This window comes from Doryrhamphus excisus, linkage group LG9 (assembly GCF_037039965.1).
Source record: "Doryrhamphus excisus strain RoL-2023G ecotype Guam linkage group LG9, RoL_Dexc_Guam_v1.1, whole genome shotgun sequence".
Taxonomy (NCBI): Eukaryota; Metazoa; Chordata; class Actinopteri; order Syngnathiformes; family Syngnathidae; genus Doryrhamphus; species Doryrhamphus excisus.
Genome location: NC_136365.1, coordinates 8132622 through 8148968, shown reverse-complemented (window position 1 = coordinate 8148968; position 16347 = coordinate 8132622). Strand labels below are relative to the sequence as shown.

The following is a 16347-nucleotide window of genomic DNA, read 5'->3' as shown; positions in this document are numbered from 1 at the left end:
ATATATATATATATATATATATATATATATATATATAGTATAAACACTAACCTGAACATAACCCTACCTGTACCGAACTGTAGCATCTAGTAAGAGTCATCACAGTAACCATCTCTTTAGTTTTAATTCCATATTTGACACAACAAAAATAAATAACATGAAGCCAAGGGCTGTGGTAGTGAACTTGTGTCCAAAAAATAATAATAAAAATGTCAAACAGATGAAAACCCCATAAAAGGCCTCCCCTTCCATGAGACAGATCAGCCTTGAGCCATCCGAGTTGTCATAAGAACCACCTGCTTTCCTTTTATTCCGTATTTGACACACAGGAGGAGAAAGAAAAAAAAAAAAATCAAATGATGCCACCAGTTCACATCAAAATGTCTAACTCCACCTCCCCCCCATCCATCCATCCATGCAGTCACATGACTTGACACACATAATCCGGAGGAGAGCTACACAAACAATCTTTGGCGTCATTCTCAGTCAGTCTCACACACACTTGGAGGAAGGCGGGTGAGATAGTTGTTGAGACGGGAAGAACGGTTGGGTTTCAAACGGAGGTAAGCAATCAGCGGTGTCCAAACGTTTCCTACCGAGGGCCAGGAATAGTGGAAGAATGCAAACGGGCCACTTTCATATTCTTACACTTTGTGTCTGTTTTTCAGGAGTTACCACGGTGAGCCAATCACATGAAAGCTTTTAGCGACCCCATTAGCAGTACTAGTGTAATATCTGGTTAGAGTTCATCAACATGTGAACTTTTTCTTTGTGGGCCGGTTTAAAAAAAAAAAAAAAACCAAATGGCCCCCGGTCTGCTCTTTGGTCACCACTTCAGTAGAGGGAAGATTGAGGAGGAATAGGAAGGGGAAAGGGTTGCACACTCTTTCAAAATAAACCAAAGTGACCAACTAAAAGCCACATGACTTGCACTTTTCTCCTGCATAGATCTTTTTATCCTGGTTTTCCACTCCTACACAAACTAAGGCAAAAAAAAAAACAGTTCAAGTAGGCAACAATCCGAATTTTCCATACCTTATCCGACAGGTGGTTTAACATTAACAATTCAAGTTTTTTTTTTTTTACATCTCCCCCTGCCTGCCCTCCCCTCAATAAAAAGGTCCAGTGTGATTAAAAAGCACCAATAATACTAAATACTTAACAATAAAAGCCTGTGCAACGTTCACTCCTTATTGTAGGGAGAATGTGGAAAGAGATTTTTAACAGTATATTGGTTGCTTTTTCTCTACACACACACACACATTCATCACAAAGTCTTTCACACACTTGTAAATGACAAATAATTTATCAATATTAATTTCAGCTACTATTTAACAGTCATCAGCGGGCGCAGGAAAGAAGTGACAAAAAGTCTCAAAAGGGACTCGACAGAAAAATAACATTTTGCTTTTCTTTTTCCTCTTGTGGTACTCCAAAAGAGAGAACTGAGCTCCGGCTTAAATAGAAATTATTATTATTATTATTATTATATACGCAGCACACTCTCTCACTCATTCCACAGTGATCAAGGTCTGTTTTATGTAAACATGTTGACAAAGAAAGCAAAAGAAAGATGAAAAGTCTTCTTTACTCTTCATTCGCTCCGTCTTGTTCTGGATTCATTTGAAAAAAACAAACAAACAAAAAAACATGTCACTTCTGTGCCAAATGTCTGCAGGTCCATTTAAAAAAAAAAAAAAAAAAAAAAAAAACCCAAGAGGCAGTAAAGCCCCGCCCACTCACGCCCACTGTCTCAGTCAATGATCTATATAAGAAGTCTGATGTGGTGATGCGAGGGCGTGGCGGGTCAGTGCGGCTTCCGCTTGTCTCCACTCTGGCTTTGGTTGGTGTCTGAAGAAGAGGACAAGCGTGCTGAGCACAAAACCGTGATGGCGGATATTCCGTTGTTGATGACGAGGCGGAATTACCTGAGAACGCCAGCTGCAAGTGAGGAGGTAGAGCGGCCTGCGACCCAGACTGGAGACTCTTGTACAGCTCTGGGAGGACAGATGAGATAAGATAAGATAAGATATGCCTTTATTCGTCCCTCAGTGGGGAAATTTGTATTGCACAGCACCAAGAGTACAGAATCAGTTAAGCAGTACAAAATACACAATATAGAGAAATAAACAACCCAATTATTAACAAAATCAACAGTTTTTCCCAGAGTTATATACAATACAGTATGTAGATAATATACAGGACGCCGTAATAATCATTTTAGGCGTATGTGACCCTTGAAGGAACTGTTCTAATTAAATATAAATGATGTGGAAATATCCCTCTGCTCCACAGATGGATGTGCCGATACTGCATACTACAACTTTACTGACTTTGTGGATTATTCTATTTATTCCCATGATGCAATATTAACACTGACCGGCATCTGTGGCTGTTTGAACGATCAAAACAAAACAAAGCCGACTTAAGATGTGTGGTGTGCCCGGGTCTAGCATTGTTTTGTGATGGAATACGGCGTATCATAAATATGCATTTTTAAGCAAATATCACAGATTTTTGTGTCTAAATTAAGCATTTTCAAGCCTAAAGATGGCTAAATGATAAATATTAGCGATGATGGTCGCTAGTTCGGTCGATGAGGCACACATGTATCTGTGCCAAGACTGTGGTTAGAATTCTCTCCCAACAGACACAATGATTTGATTAGGAATGTTTGTGTGTACAGTAAATAAAACCTTGATCTTGGCCTGAATGCTATCTGGAGACAATTGATTTTTGGCTTTTTTCGATTTTTGGCTATTTTTCATCATCATATCATGTCTAAATAGAGTAAAATGAGTTATGACTCTATATGAGGGGTCTCAAACACGCGGCCCGCAGGACGCTAGTTTGAAGCCCCCGCCTTGATATGAAAGTTTAATGTTAGTGTGGCCCGCGCAAGTTTGATATGGATGCTGTATGGTATCATGTACCCAGAAAAAATTATTACGTTTGATTAATGTTCATGTTAAAGGTTAAATAACTGTTAATAGTTATCCTCCCTATCCGTGTGGAAGTGGTAAGTTTTTGGCTTTTTAAGTTTAAAGGAAATAACTTGGAGGCTACCGTTTAGGTCGCTAGCTCTCTAGTTTGCGAGTTAGCATGTGTCTCAAGACCCTGCAGTTGCGCAATATGTTGTAAATAAAAAAAGTATAAATGTGACTATAGTTGTGTTTTGTCATGTCTACAGGGCTCTAATAATGCTTTGTTCATTTTAATCTGAAAAAAATAATTTGTCTACCCACCAACTATATGTGGTTTCTTAAGTTTTTTATTATTTGCCGTTTTATTATTATATTTATTTATTACTGATTTTCTTTATTCTTGATCTTATTTTGTGTAGAAAAATAAAAATGAAGATATTTGACAACAGTGGAATGTTTTATCAGAGCTTTTCTTGTAGAAAATCGGAACCAAAGCAAAGTTTATTAATTTTTCTGTTTTTAATAAATGCGTTTTTTTGGAAAACCTGATGCGGCCCAGCCTCGCCCAGACCTGAGCTCCAGTGGCCCCCCAGGTAAATTGAGTTTGAGACCCCTGCTCTATATGCATTGCTGCACATCAGCTTCCTACAGGTGAACTTGAGCTTCCTTAAGGTGAAGGTTGATCCTTTGTCTAACTATTAGTCCACCAAGTTTGCAAAGAGTAGCTAAAAATGTTGAGGTGCTTCATGCTCACCCATCAGGTCGCTCTGTGCTAAGGAGAATCCTGAGTTGGAGCTTGGAGCCGAGCCCATGCCAGGGGCACCCGGTGCTCCGGGAGGACTGAAATTGAGCAGCGGGGGGAACTGGAAGGGCAGCGAGACAGGCACCAGGCCCCCCAGCATGCCGAAGCCCAGGGGCAGCGTGGAGGGGCTGCCCAAGAGGGAGCTGCCCGCTGCTGATACCTGCGGAGCGCAAACACACCATGAAGGCTCACTGTCCGATACTGCACTTGTTCATCGATTAGTAGTACTACTAAGTAGTAGTACTAACCTGTGAGAGGTGTGATGTTGTGGAAGGTGTGGCCAAACTTCCTGACGCCGCCCACCCATTTCCTGCCTTGGAGTTCTGACCGGCCACCACCAGCCTCTGCCTCTGGCTGTGACTGGCCGAGGCTGAAGCCGAGGTCGACTGCGTTTTTTCTGAGAGACCAACAACCGAAGTGCCCTTGTTGGTGCCATTGTTGGAGTTGTGTGGGGTGCCGGTGCCGGTGGCAGGTGGCGCTTTTGGAGCCCCTGTGAAGGCGACATGCGTTTGCTTCACCTGCCCCACTTGACCACCACCCACCATGCTAAAGGGCGGTCGGAAGGTTTTGGGGGAGTACTGGTGCTGCTGTGTGGGGACTCCCTGATGAGAGTGTGCTTGTGAGGGCGAGGAGGAAGGCGAGGGTGAGGAGGGGGGAGGCGGGGTGGGCACGGGAGGCCGAGGAGTCAGCTTGATGATGGGGGAGGAGTTACTGCTGTGGGAGGACTTGGTGAGTGTGGCCTGCATGGGTGTGATGAAGTTGGCTTGGGGGTGGGCTTTACCTTGAGGGGAGGGGCTGCTCTGGCAGCTGGGCAACGGCGTGGAGGCGGCTGGGGATGGGGGGCAGAAGGACTGCAGGGTAGGGTGAGGTGTGGAGTTGGGGCGGGACTGGGGGGACGACGACGACGACGGCGTGATGTTGCCGTTGCTGCTGGTGCCGCTGGATTTGGCCCCGCCCTTGGCTAAGCCTTGAGATGTTCCCAAACCTGCCAGCATCCCCGCAGGGCTCACGAAGCCCTTCTGATGGGGGGGCATCAGAGGGGATGCAGTGGGTGGCGGTCGCTGTTTCGGGGGCGAGGGGACAGGGTGTGGATGCATTTTACTGCTCATTATAGCACTTGGCCTGTTGCTGGCTGTTGCCATGGTAACATGTCTCTGGTTGTGTGTGCACGGTCCTTTAACCAAGCTGAAGGGGGATTCGGCGAGCCTGGAGGGCACGGCCAGGCCCGACGTCTGCGCACGAACCATGGAGGAGGAGGAGGAGGAGGTAGAAGAGGTCGGTAGTGTGGTCGACGTGGTCGTCTTCCCTGTGCTGGTCACCACCTTGGAGAGGACTGCAGGTGTGCCCTGCATGGGAAGCTGAGAGGCTGAAGGATACTGCAAGGTAATGGGGGGAGGAGAGGAGGTGGGGATCTGTAATGGCGGAGGGGACAGTGGGCTGTCGGAGGAGCCCAGACCCTTGGCGGCGTTGCTGAGGAGGGCGAGCGCGTGTGAGATGGAGTCCAGCGAGGGGGCACTCAGGTCCTCATCCAAAGAGTCTGACAGACAGATGGGCTCCGAAGGAGATGACAAGAGCGGGGGAAGGCGACTCGAAGTCAAAGTGGATGTGGCGGAGAGCGATGGAGTGGAGGTCATGGTAAGAGGGGGCTTGCGGACCCAAACGCCCTCCTGAGGACACACATACACACAAACACAAAAATATTTGAAAGGTTTGACACAAACAATAAAACATTCATTCATTTTCTACCGCTTATCCTCTCGAGGGTCACGGGTATGCTGGAGCCTATCCCAGCTGTCTTTGAGCGAGAGGCGGGGTACACCCTGGACTGGTTGCCAGCCAATCACAGGGCACATATAGACAAACAACCATTCACACTCACATTCATACCTATGGACAATTTGGAGTCACCAATTAACCTAGCATGTGTTTGGAATGTGGGAGGAAACCGGAGTACCCGGAGAATGCACGGTGAGAACATACAAACTCCATACAGAGATGGCCGAGGGTGGTAGCTGCGAGGTCTGCTCGCTAACCACTTGTCCACCGTGCAGCCCTCATTTCTTTATATAAATAAATATCCTTATTTCATTTCTTTAATATAAGTTTCCAAATACTTGTTTGTCCTATTTGTAGTTTTTAAACAAACTAGTGTGGTCTTACCTTTATCTGTATATGAAGTGCATGCATTAAGTTCATGTTTTGAATGTTTTTTTGATTCAGAGATTTTGATTGTTCATGTTGAAATATTGAATGTCATATTGTCACAGACCTTAGCTTTAGCCTTGGGCCCAGGCACCACTCTCCTCTTGGCTCTGTATGGAAGAATAATCAAGTATATGTTCATAAAATGTCATTACCTCTCTTGTGTTTGAGTTGCTGGACAGGAATACTTACAGGCTTCCAGTGAGGTGACTGTGGACTGCTAGACTCTCCTTGAACAGAATCCTGAACAAACAAATCGGGGTTCATATAGATTTTTTGTATGAATAAAAATACATGAATGAAATGATACAAAAGCTGTGGAAGCATCATTGCAGTAAACACACCAGGCTGAACTCGAGTAAGGTGAATTCATGGGCCATTTGTTAATCGATGTCGCCATTAGGAATGTTGTTGTTGCAATACTTGACCAGCGGGGGGCGCCTTATCTGTATTGTACACTGTCACTGTGCTTGTAGAATCCCACAGAGAAAATCTATAGGCAGCTACATTAGCCTGATCTTAATCCAAAGAACACGAGCAAGAACAAATAAAAACAGTTTTGTAATTATTGCAGTATATATGCATGGGAGACAATTTTAAGGGTCCCGAAAAATATGTAAAAATGTACATGTGGTAACAACAGCTGCACAGGAGGGCCTAATGTGATTTATTTTCCCCCCATAGCGCCATGGCACATAATTACTGTATAATAAACATATTTACAGATTATTATATAGCCTGAATGGCATGATGTTAATGTCAGGTTTGTAGTGTGGACTGCAATGTTTTGCACTTACATTTTTTTTCTTTTGACAATTTTAACACATAAAAAAAACACCCACCTGGACTGCATCCAGCCTTTGGGCCACAGTGGTTTGACCTCGTTCTCCAGGAAAGCCTTCAGGTAGTCCTCCACAGACAGAGAACACTGGTTCTCCATGTCGTAGCAGCTCAGTTTCACTCGCACCAGTGTGCACAGCAGGATTCTAAGTATTTCACACAAAAGCATAGACTGTGAGTCAAACTCCACTGGACGATATAGTGTATAGGTACTGTACATCCATACCTGAGTTTGTCATCCCAGACAAACTTCTTCCGTGGACCCATCACCCTTTTACCAGGTTTCTCCTCGTCCTCCTCCTCTGATCCGTTCTTCTCCCCCTCTTCTGACTGCTGCCTGCACATATACAGCACATAGTAACATGTAAAAACAGTTTGTTGTAGTGAAGAATGTATTCTCCACTTACTTTGCAACCTTGGCCATACAGTCCATGTTGTATTTGGCAATCTGCTCTGGCATCGCACTGCATACCGCTAGCTTCAGTTCCAAGAGCGGCGTCCTCAACCTGTCGTCCTGAGAGAGGAAGAGAAGAAGAAGATGGCCGCAGAGCACGAGTGGAGAGGAGGAAGGAAAGGGGTCATAGGTTACGTTTTATGCGTCCTGTGTCAGATCACGGCTACATCAAATAGTGAAGCCGCTAAAGACTAAAGACAAATACACATGCAAGGCAAGAAGCAGGGAATCAAGCATTTTAAGTGTCATGTGCACCTTGGTGTTGAGAGGCGGCGCCTGCTGCAGCCCGTTGTCACACTGAGCCGCCCTCACCTGGATGTTGAGGCTGAGCTTCTTAAGTCGTTTGAGGAGCGCCTCCTTGTTGCACGGCACAAAGGCCTCCATGTGTGAGTAGATGCCCGAGCGCACGTCGGGAGGTTGCTCCTGGACCTGCAGCTCAATGCTGAGAGAGGACAGACAACAAAGTCAGCCTTGAGGAACACGGGACAACTTGAAGAGAGATGGATGAAGGGAATGTTAAGGTAACGATGGATAGAGAGATGGCAGGGGGTGTGGAAGGGCGACACCAAACAAAAGCCGCTCGGTTCAGCAGAGGAGCTGAGCTTGTCATACTCACTCCAGCAGAATGTTATTCATGTCCAAGGTGAAAAACTTCTTCCTGCCCTCCTGGTCAAACTGCCGTGAAGCCTGCAGGTGGGGGGGGGAAAAAAGAGCTAAGTCAGTGAACAGCACCCAAGAGAATGCACCAATCCACAATGCTTTGCTTCGCCTTCTTGAATGTAAATTTAGTGGTTGTTAAGCCGTTATTACATATTGTGCTTACTTTATGGTTTATCTATGGATAACATGATACCATGAATCCATTTCTACTTTTTTGTTTGTCATGAGGTATTAGATCAGTGGTTACTCCCCCATGTAAAAAACAACATGGAAGTAGCCGCAGGAGAATGCCCGGCTGAAAATACACTTCTAATAGCATAGAAAGCAGCGGCAGTGTTCAGTAGCCCACTGTAAGCGATGTACACTGTAAACTACTGTATTTGCATCAACTACTTGAAACAATCACACGTGTAGTATTTCAGGCCCAACTTAGTTTGGATGCAAAACAAGCTGACAAAAAGTAAAAATACATTTTTCTGAAGTACATGAAATATTTCATCAAATGGTTGAATTATGGGTAATAATATTAGAGCTGACTTATTATTTTGTTGTTGCATCTTTTATCTAGCAAAAGATACAGCAAAGATTTTGCTAAAAAATGTTTTTCTGTCGGGCGGCACGGCGGTCTAGTGGTTAGCGCGCAGACCTCACAGCTAGGAGACTAGGGTTCAATTCCACGGCCATCTCTGTGTGGAGTTTGCACGTTCTCCCCGTGCATGCGTGGGTTTGCTCCAGGTATGCTCACACATTTCACAAACATGCTAGGTTAATTGGCGACTCCAAATTGTCAATAGGTATGAATGTGAGTGTGAATGGTTGTTTGTCTATATGTGCCCTGTGATTGGCTGGCGACCAGTCCAGGGTGTACCCCGCCTCTCGCCTGAAGACAGCTGGGATAGGCTCCAGCACCCCCACGACCCTCGTGAGGAAAAAGCGGTAGAAAATGAATGAATGAATGAACTAAATTGGTATGCTTCATAATCAAGTATTGTTAGACTCTACTTTGGATTGTTTAGTTTAGGTCTGAGCCGTCCAATCCAATCAGTTCCGCTGTTGTATGTTTCTTCCCATTAGATTTATAAAATTAATGTTAATTTCCCTGATTTCTCTGTGTAAAGGATATGCCTTCCTGGAACCAAAAGACAAAAATTCTTCTGCTATCACACTTTTGCAGTGCCTCTCCTTACTTCTACAAACAAGCATGCAGCGCATCAAGCGACTTCCAAAAGGCAGTGAACAGTAGCAGGTATAATTTCTTTATCAGCCTGGCCTTCCTGGTCAGCTTCACCTGCCCACAGGCTGCATCTGACTCACCGCTCGCAGGTCCTCAATGCGTTTAATGAGAGGAGGCGGCAGCCCGCCAGGCAGTGGCGGAGGAGAAAATAGTCCGCTGGAAGACCCAAGGCCTCGCCCTTGGTTGCCCCCTCCTCCTTTTTGGCCTGGAGCGCCAACACCCAGAATGCCGTTCTCCCTGGCCGTCGTGACAGCATGCTGCTGGTCCGTGTCTAATAAACTGAAGTCCAGGTCGCCTAGGAGGTCCTGAAGTTCTTTCTCATTAGCCGAGCCCAGCAGTGACATCACAGCGGGGTCGGAGGTCAGGTCTGCCAGCAAGAGGTCGTTGTTGATGGAAGAGGCAGCATTGCCCTGGAGGTGGGTGGAGTCAGAGGCTAGTAGGTGTTTCGCCGCGTCAGCAGCACATGGTTTGTTGGCCACGCCTCCAGCCAGGCCTGCGGGAGCCATGTTGGGGTTGTTTTTCCCCATCTGCTCCTTTTCCATGTTGAAGCGGCGAAGCATGGCCGCTAAATACAGTGAATCCTTCATCAGCTTCTTCCTCTTCTTCTTCTCAGGCCGATTGACGTTAAGAACAGCCACTCTGTTGAGACAAATGAATAAATGAAAAATACAATCACCATTAAGGCTGGCTGGTCAGTTTGTCATCATTCCCTCATCCATCAGTAGTGTCTGTCCGGTTGTCGTCATATCCCCTTGACAAGGAAGCTAAATAATCGCAGCCATCATGTTGTCTATGTTACAACTATTTTTTTTTGAATTACAGTAATAGTTGCAGCAACTGTACCATCTGCACATGTTGCCATGTTCCTGTCAATAGTTTAAGAGATGACAGAATGCAGCAAAAGTCTTGATTTAAAAACCACTAAAATATAAGGGAAAATGAAGGTCCAGTGTGCCCATTATGTGGAAACATTTGTTATGCATGCGTTATTCCACGCAGTCTGCAATGGGCTTCGATGCATTGCCTTTTTTACGATTATTATATTTTTTAAGGCTGTAAATCCCCTTACCATACATTTTATACACTTCTCTCAGACAGGCAGCAACATTTTGTCACATTTCTCTCTTGTTTAAACACTCGTTCAAAGTTTTGTTGGAATTTTAATGATGAACAAGCCATTTTTAAGTGACTCAAGTATTTCACTCTTCTGACCGTGCTTTGTCCTGGTGCTGTTTAGCTGTAGTGTTTTTGCATCCTTGTTAAAACATATCGCTCTTGTATTTCACTCCTTCTCATCATCCTTCATAAACCGAAGATTAATTTACTATATTCCATAATGCGCCCCAGAGCTGCAAAACTTCTGCCTGTTTTTTTTCTCCTTCCTGAGCCACTTGTTTGCATTTGTTGCTTTGTTTTTGTTTTGTATTTTTACAAAGAAAATATTTACTGTGTTGTGATTTGAGTTGTAGGATTAGCCACAGCAGACTGCATTGACAACTGCATTTGATTATTTATTTAGAAAAAAAATCTGACATCTTTAAAATTAATTTTAATTTAGCAACAGCTTCAAGAATAGTATTTTTATCAAATTAATTATAGAAATTAAACAATAAAACAACTGTTAAAATAGCATCTTTTAGACAACAAATGAGGTAAAACGGAATAAAGATCACCTCTAGTGGTTTCAGTCAAGTACTGCACTCGGTTTTTCCACAGATGCTTCAAGACAATCAAACACCATCATGAATCAGTCTCACACAATCAACAGAATTCTTCCCTAGTCAAGTGGTGTTTTACCTCCTGAAATGAAGGACTGACACCCACTGAAAGAGATGGTGTGTGTGTGTGTGCATGTGTGTGGATTAACCTGCTCTGAATGAGCTGTCACAAACATCCAGCATCCTCCGCCTTGAAGACACAATGGCAGGAGCTGCGGCTGCTATTTTTAGCCCTTGTTTTCATGTTTGACTGTCTTGCCTGTGTGAGCTTGGATAATGGAGCTCTTTTCTCTGTGGTGACTGGATGCTAAGAGCGAGTCAGCATCTCTGCTGCCTCAAGATGCATGAGATGGTCTCTCTGATGGAGCACAGACCGGCGGCATTATGATGGTTTACTAGCATGCTAAAAGAGCGGACCAACGTTTGGTAACTGTAGCGAGAATGTTCAATAGGTTGTGATTCATTTTAAAGCAGCTGTTTATCACTTGAGACATTCATGAGAAGAACATTTACCAACATCTTCTAAAACGAGTATTTATTGTTCGAGTGCTTACCCTGGTTTAGGCTCTCTGATTTTCTTCTCTTCTACTTCCTTCCCTTTCCTCTTCTTCACCTGCTCACTGTCGTCATTTGCTTTCTGGAATAAAACACACACACAAACTTAGTAAATAATGCGAGGACCCCAGGGTAAGATGTCCAAATGGGTACAAAGCTCACCTTGTCCTCCTCCCCCTCTGAGTCGGAGGCAGCTCTGAACTGCAACGTGCCAGTGTTGATGTAAAAGCCTCCAAGCTTTGTGGTCAAAGACGCAGGCACCAGCTCATCATACTGCAAGACAAACAGAAAAACAGTTTGTTGTCACTGACTGAAGAACCACAATAAACAAACAAAAAAAACACAAAAACTGGAATAGCATTCAACCATCAAGGCCAAACAAACTGACTTGTTTGAATGATTCTCGACATGCCTGTCCCAATCCCCATGGAATGGGTGCCAAATAGAAATGAGCATAATAATTGATTAGTGCACCACATCAATAAGAATTCTGTCAATTCTGTCTACTTCTATTACTACTACTTGTCTGCAACTAGTCTCAACTAGTGTGCCAATTGTAAATGCCAAACAGAATAACAACCTTTCTTTCCCAGAAGCTCCCTCTAATGCAGGGGTGGGCAAACTTTTTGACTCGTGGGCCGCATTGATTTAACAAAATTGACAGGTGGCCAGACTATATATTTTACACATAACAGTCCACCTGGTATTATTGTTATTATCTGTAAAAGTGTCATGCAATCTGCTGCTATTATTTATAATTGTAGATTTATATAGAAATATTTTATATATTATATATATATATTATTTTAATATATTTTATATATTATATATTATTATTTATATTATTATTATTGTTATTATTATTATTATGTGCTTGTGTCCCTTTTTTCAGGAGCACTTTGTAAGCAACAGACCACATCAAATAACAAAATTGATAAAAACCATGAAAAGGTTGGCTCAAGCCATGATGCCAGGTTGTATGTTGAGTTTAAATGAAATACTTTGGAAAGAACGGGCAGGCCGTATTCAAACACTTGGCGGGCCGCATGTGGCCCCCGGGCCGTAGTTTGCCCACCCCTGCTCTAATGATTGTATGGGTGACAGCCCCACTTGGCCCCAATGCAAGTGGACTACCCCATGTGAAAATAAACACCCCAATCTGCCTCTGAAAGAAAGTGGAATGCATTTCTTTTCTGTTTTGCAGATGTTGTCAGTATAGGCAGATGCTGAGGACACTGCAGCCTCCAGGGCCCACCAAAAGAAGAAAATCTGGGAAACTTTCACCTGCAAATATAATTACTGTGTATTATTACAATAATACAGAAAAAACCCACGCATGCACGGGGAGAACATGCAAACTCCACACAGAGATGCCCAAGCAGAAATTCGAACCCAAACCTGTGACCCTAAAGAGGATAAGCGGCATAGAAAAAAAAAAAGTGTCGCTGCTCGGTGAGACGAGGGCTAGATGTGATGCCAGAAAATGCTCCCAAGTTACTCCCAAGTTAAATTATCCCAAGTTAAATTATCTCACAACAGGCACAATTGTGCACCCACCACTTACTCTTAGTATGTCCACTGTAATGGGAAATACAAGTGTAAAGCCATTTAAAGTCACCTTTACAATACATTGATGAGACAATAACCACTGCAGGAAATACACTATCCAGGAAAAAAAACAAGGATATGCGTGAGTGAGTGTGACTTTATGTTATTTTATTTATGTCTAATTTTCTCCAATTATATCTCCTATATTGGGTAATGCAAAAGTAAAAGGTGCTATATGGCTATATTATTTCATGTCTTAAGGGCTCTAATAATAAACATATTTAGAAGAACGGAAACAGGTATTCTGTAGAACAACTACATAAACATTTCATTTTTTTAACACATTTCATTTATTGATTTATCACAGAAATTCACCTATTGTAATCGAGTCTGTAGCCAATTAACCGCAATGAACAAGTGACGACTGTGTTTGTTATTTTTAACTGTAAATCGGGTGACATCTTACAAATTAAAGACAAGAGTAAAACCAATGCAATTCAATTTCTTTTGTGAGTATATGAAAATCGCTGGTGATCAACTCTGCATGCATGCCAAGTTAAATAAAATAGCTAAAAACAAAGAGAATCCCTGTGTTTCTTCAAGGAAACATCAAAATGGGGTCAGACTACACAGACTGCAGACGACAGAAAATTATATAAAATGCCAAGAGGACACAAAACAAGCTGTTGTATCATTTTATAATGACACATGTAAACACATGGGGGACGACTATTTGTTTATGAGTCACATTCAATTTAAACTGCCTGGTTCTTTGCAAGGAGGAGCAAGTATAGCGTTACATTCACTGGCATAGCACTCCAATAAAGCCAGAACAGGTCAGAAATATGATGAGGATGTAAATCAGAAGGATTCATACGGTAAAGAAAAAACGCATTCCAGTATTGTTATAAAGTAACGGGATTTAATCTAAAGTAATATTAACTATAAGTGAATGGTACTCACAGCCTCAGAGTTGTCTATGAAGGGGTCCGTCTCATCATAGCCAAAGCCAATATCAATTAAGTCTTGCATTCTGTCCTTCCTTTTCTTTGCCGTGTTGCCCTATAGTATAAAATAAAGAAACCACTCATGAATGTTGAGCTTCTGAGTCAAAGTTTTATGTGTGAAACGCGTGTCTGGATTTTTTTATTTTCATCGTATACGTTTTGTTCCTAAATAACACTGATCATTCTATTACAGTTTTAAAATCATGTTGACAATCAAAACGTACTAAAAGTTGCTATTTTACTAGTTGGACAAAGTGCTTCAATTTCACTGTATTGATTGCAGATAGTGCATATACATTCATATATATATATATTTACCTATAAAATTATATTATGATAATTTTGCTGTTCAACACCATACAATTACAGGTTAAATGTTTTTTTGAGTGTATGTGCAGTAGTTCTCAAATTACACATGCCACAAAAACATGTGCACTTCAAACAATGTAGTTACACGTATTGTAAGTGACAACAATAATAACTACTTACGTATTTATTCTCAAATTTCTTTGCCAGGGCCTCAACTTGCCGCCGCTCCCTCTCATCATCGTTGAAAGGGTTGTTGGGAGCAGGAGTCAGACCTGGAGGTTTGTTTTTTGTCTGGAACAAAAGTAAGAAATGCAACATGTTAAAAAAAAAAGATTGTTAATGCATAGTTGCATATTATAGCAGTCCTCAGAGACCATATGAAATGCCCCCTTGTGGCTGTGAGCAAAATAAATGATGACATTACTGTATAGATGTTTGATTGGATGCTCAGTGAGTCCTCTGATCTTGCATCATTGCTACAAAATTGCTTCTATGTGGCAATTTGTGGGGGTGTTCTATTGAGAAAATTTGTAGCTAATTAATAGGTATCCATAATGTGCACATTTTGTGCTTTGATTTCCAACAAGCAAAAAGTGATTAGTAAACATTTTATAATAATTGATAGTTGTACTACATAACAAATTGTCACCATGTGGATTTAAAGGTTACAACACGTGTGTTCATTCTAATATTGGAAACTTTGCCACTTCCAGTGATGTACAAAATGTAATCATGATCTAAATATTGGCCAGGTAGCGAGTGACATGCTACATCCTGGTACTTGTCTAACAGAGGGCCAGGAGGAGGCTGCATGTGGCATGTGGAGGACTAATGGCTGTGTGACTGTTGCTGGGCAAGAGGCAGCAGCACACAGGTACATGATAAGAAGCGTCATTATTATCTTGTTGTGTCATACAGAAGGCGGAGGGTCCCTTCTTTACTGTTAAACAGAAGTTGGATAGCAAGAGTGGAGTTTAACCGGAACACCCCCTTCCAAAAAAACACTGCAGCTGTCTTTTTGTGTTGGTCATCCACGGACGACAAGGTGCACTCTCCCACATTCAGTTTATCTAGCCATGACAAGTCCACTCAAACACGACAAAGTGAAAATAAAATGACGTCCAGCTCCAGTCCCGCTCAACTTCCAAAGTGAGGGGACCTACCTGGAGGTTGTGGATGAGTTCGCCGTAATTAAACTCGGCAGAGGCGCGGTCGTCAGGCTCGCTCAGGGGCAGGTTGAGCCGCACCGTCGCCCTCTTCTCGGCTTCAGCCTTGTCTCTCTCACCGGCTTTGCCGAGGCGGCTGGCAGCACCTCCTGCCCCGGGCTCCGCCAACGCCGCCGTTTCGACCTCGTCGTCTCCGCTGAAGTTAAAGTCGGCCTCATCCTCCAGCCGGCGTTTCCTAGACTCCGAGGCGGCCCCAGCCGTGAAGGCCGACAGCGTGACAAACTGCACTTTTCTCGGTTCGGCCATTTGGATGAGCTGCCTGCCCGCACGTCTCTCCGGACACACGGTGTGAAGGAGACGAGATACTTCGCGAAACTACTCCAAATTGGTGCCTTGAGGAAGGTTCCGCGAAGCCCCTACGGGTGCTCAGCGGCTACGCGGAGGTAGAGGCCTCCTCCGAACCATACGAAATGGATTCCAGGGGATGCGACGGTCGGGGGAAAGTTGTTTTTCCGGCAGCCACTCGCATCCTCGATTTGCTATGGGACCGACACAGTCACAGGAGCCATCTTGGTTTTGGGAGTAAATAAAATATCAGACGAGAAAAGGGTCACTGCGCATGCGTGTACGGTCAGACCGGAAACCCCGTGACAGAGGGGCGTCATTACGTCCAATCAGCGTGTGCCCCGACCTTACACCCGCCCCTGTCAAAACAGTCGATAATAACACCAGCACTACTTTGATGACCTTTTTAAAGAGGCTGACTGAAGGGCAGGCAGTGGAAAATGGAGTTGTGACAGCTTCCTCTGAATTCCTGGTGTTAATTTTATGTGCATGCGATGACACAATAAAAAAAAAACAGCAACAGCCTAATGACTGGGTGTTACAGATAAACATCACAGAACAGCTTGTTTGACTGAATGTAACA

At 43.5% G+C, this 16347-nt stretch overlaps 1 protein-coding gene across 1 annotated transcript; it reads right to left on the bottom strand.

The window, feature by feature from the left end:
• Positions 1–280: 280 nt before the first annotated feature.
• ubn2a (ubinuclein 2a) lies at positions 281–16014 on the bottom strand. Its single transcript, XM_058082310.2, has 17 exons — positions 15417–16014; positions 14434–14544; positions 13901–13999; positions 11552–11662; positions 11389–11471; positions 9197–9755; positions 7839–7909; positions 7478–7664; positions 7176–7282; positions 6995–7105; positions 6771–6914; positions 6121–6171; positions 5996–6038; positions 3975–5393; positions 3679–3886; positions 1929–1997; positions 281–1851 (listed from the first exon to the last, which is right to left on the bottom strand). Exons 1-17 carry the CDS (start codon positions 15723–15725, stop codon positions 1808–1810), a joined length of 3726 nt encoding a protein of 1241 aa, XP_057938293.2. The 5' UTR covers positions 15726–16014; the 3' UTR covers positions 281–1807.
• Between the last annotated feature and the right edge of the window lie 333 nt (positions 16015–16347).

Bases quoted from the DNA above. Each gene is read 5' to 3' on its own strand.
- ubn2a (XM_058082310.2), bottom strand. From the start codon at position 15,725: ATGGCCGAACCGAGAAAAGTGCAGTTTGTCACGCTGTCGGCCTTCACG. The intron at 6,039-6,120 runs GTAAGTATTCCT...TCTTCCATACAG, and splicing joins AGTCACCTCACTGGAAGCCT to AGCCAAGAGGAGAGTGGTGC. The intron at 1,998-3,678 runs GTGAGCATGAAG...CTGTCCTCCCAG, and splicing joins AGCACAGAGCGACCTGATGG to AGCTGTACAAGAGTCTCCAG.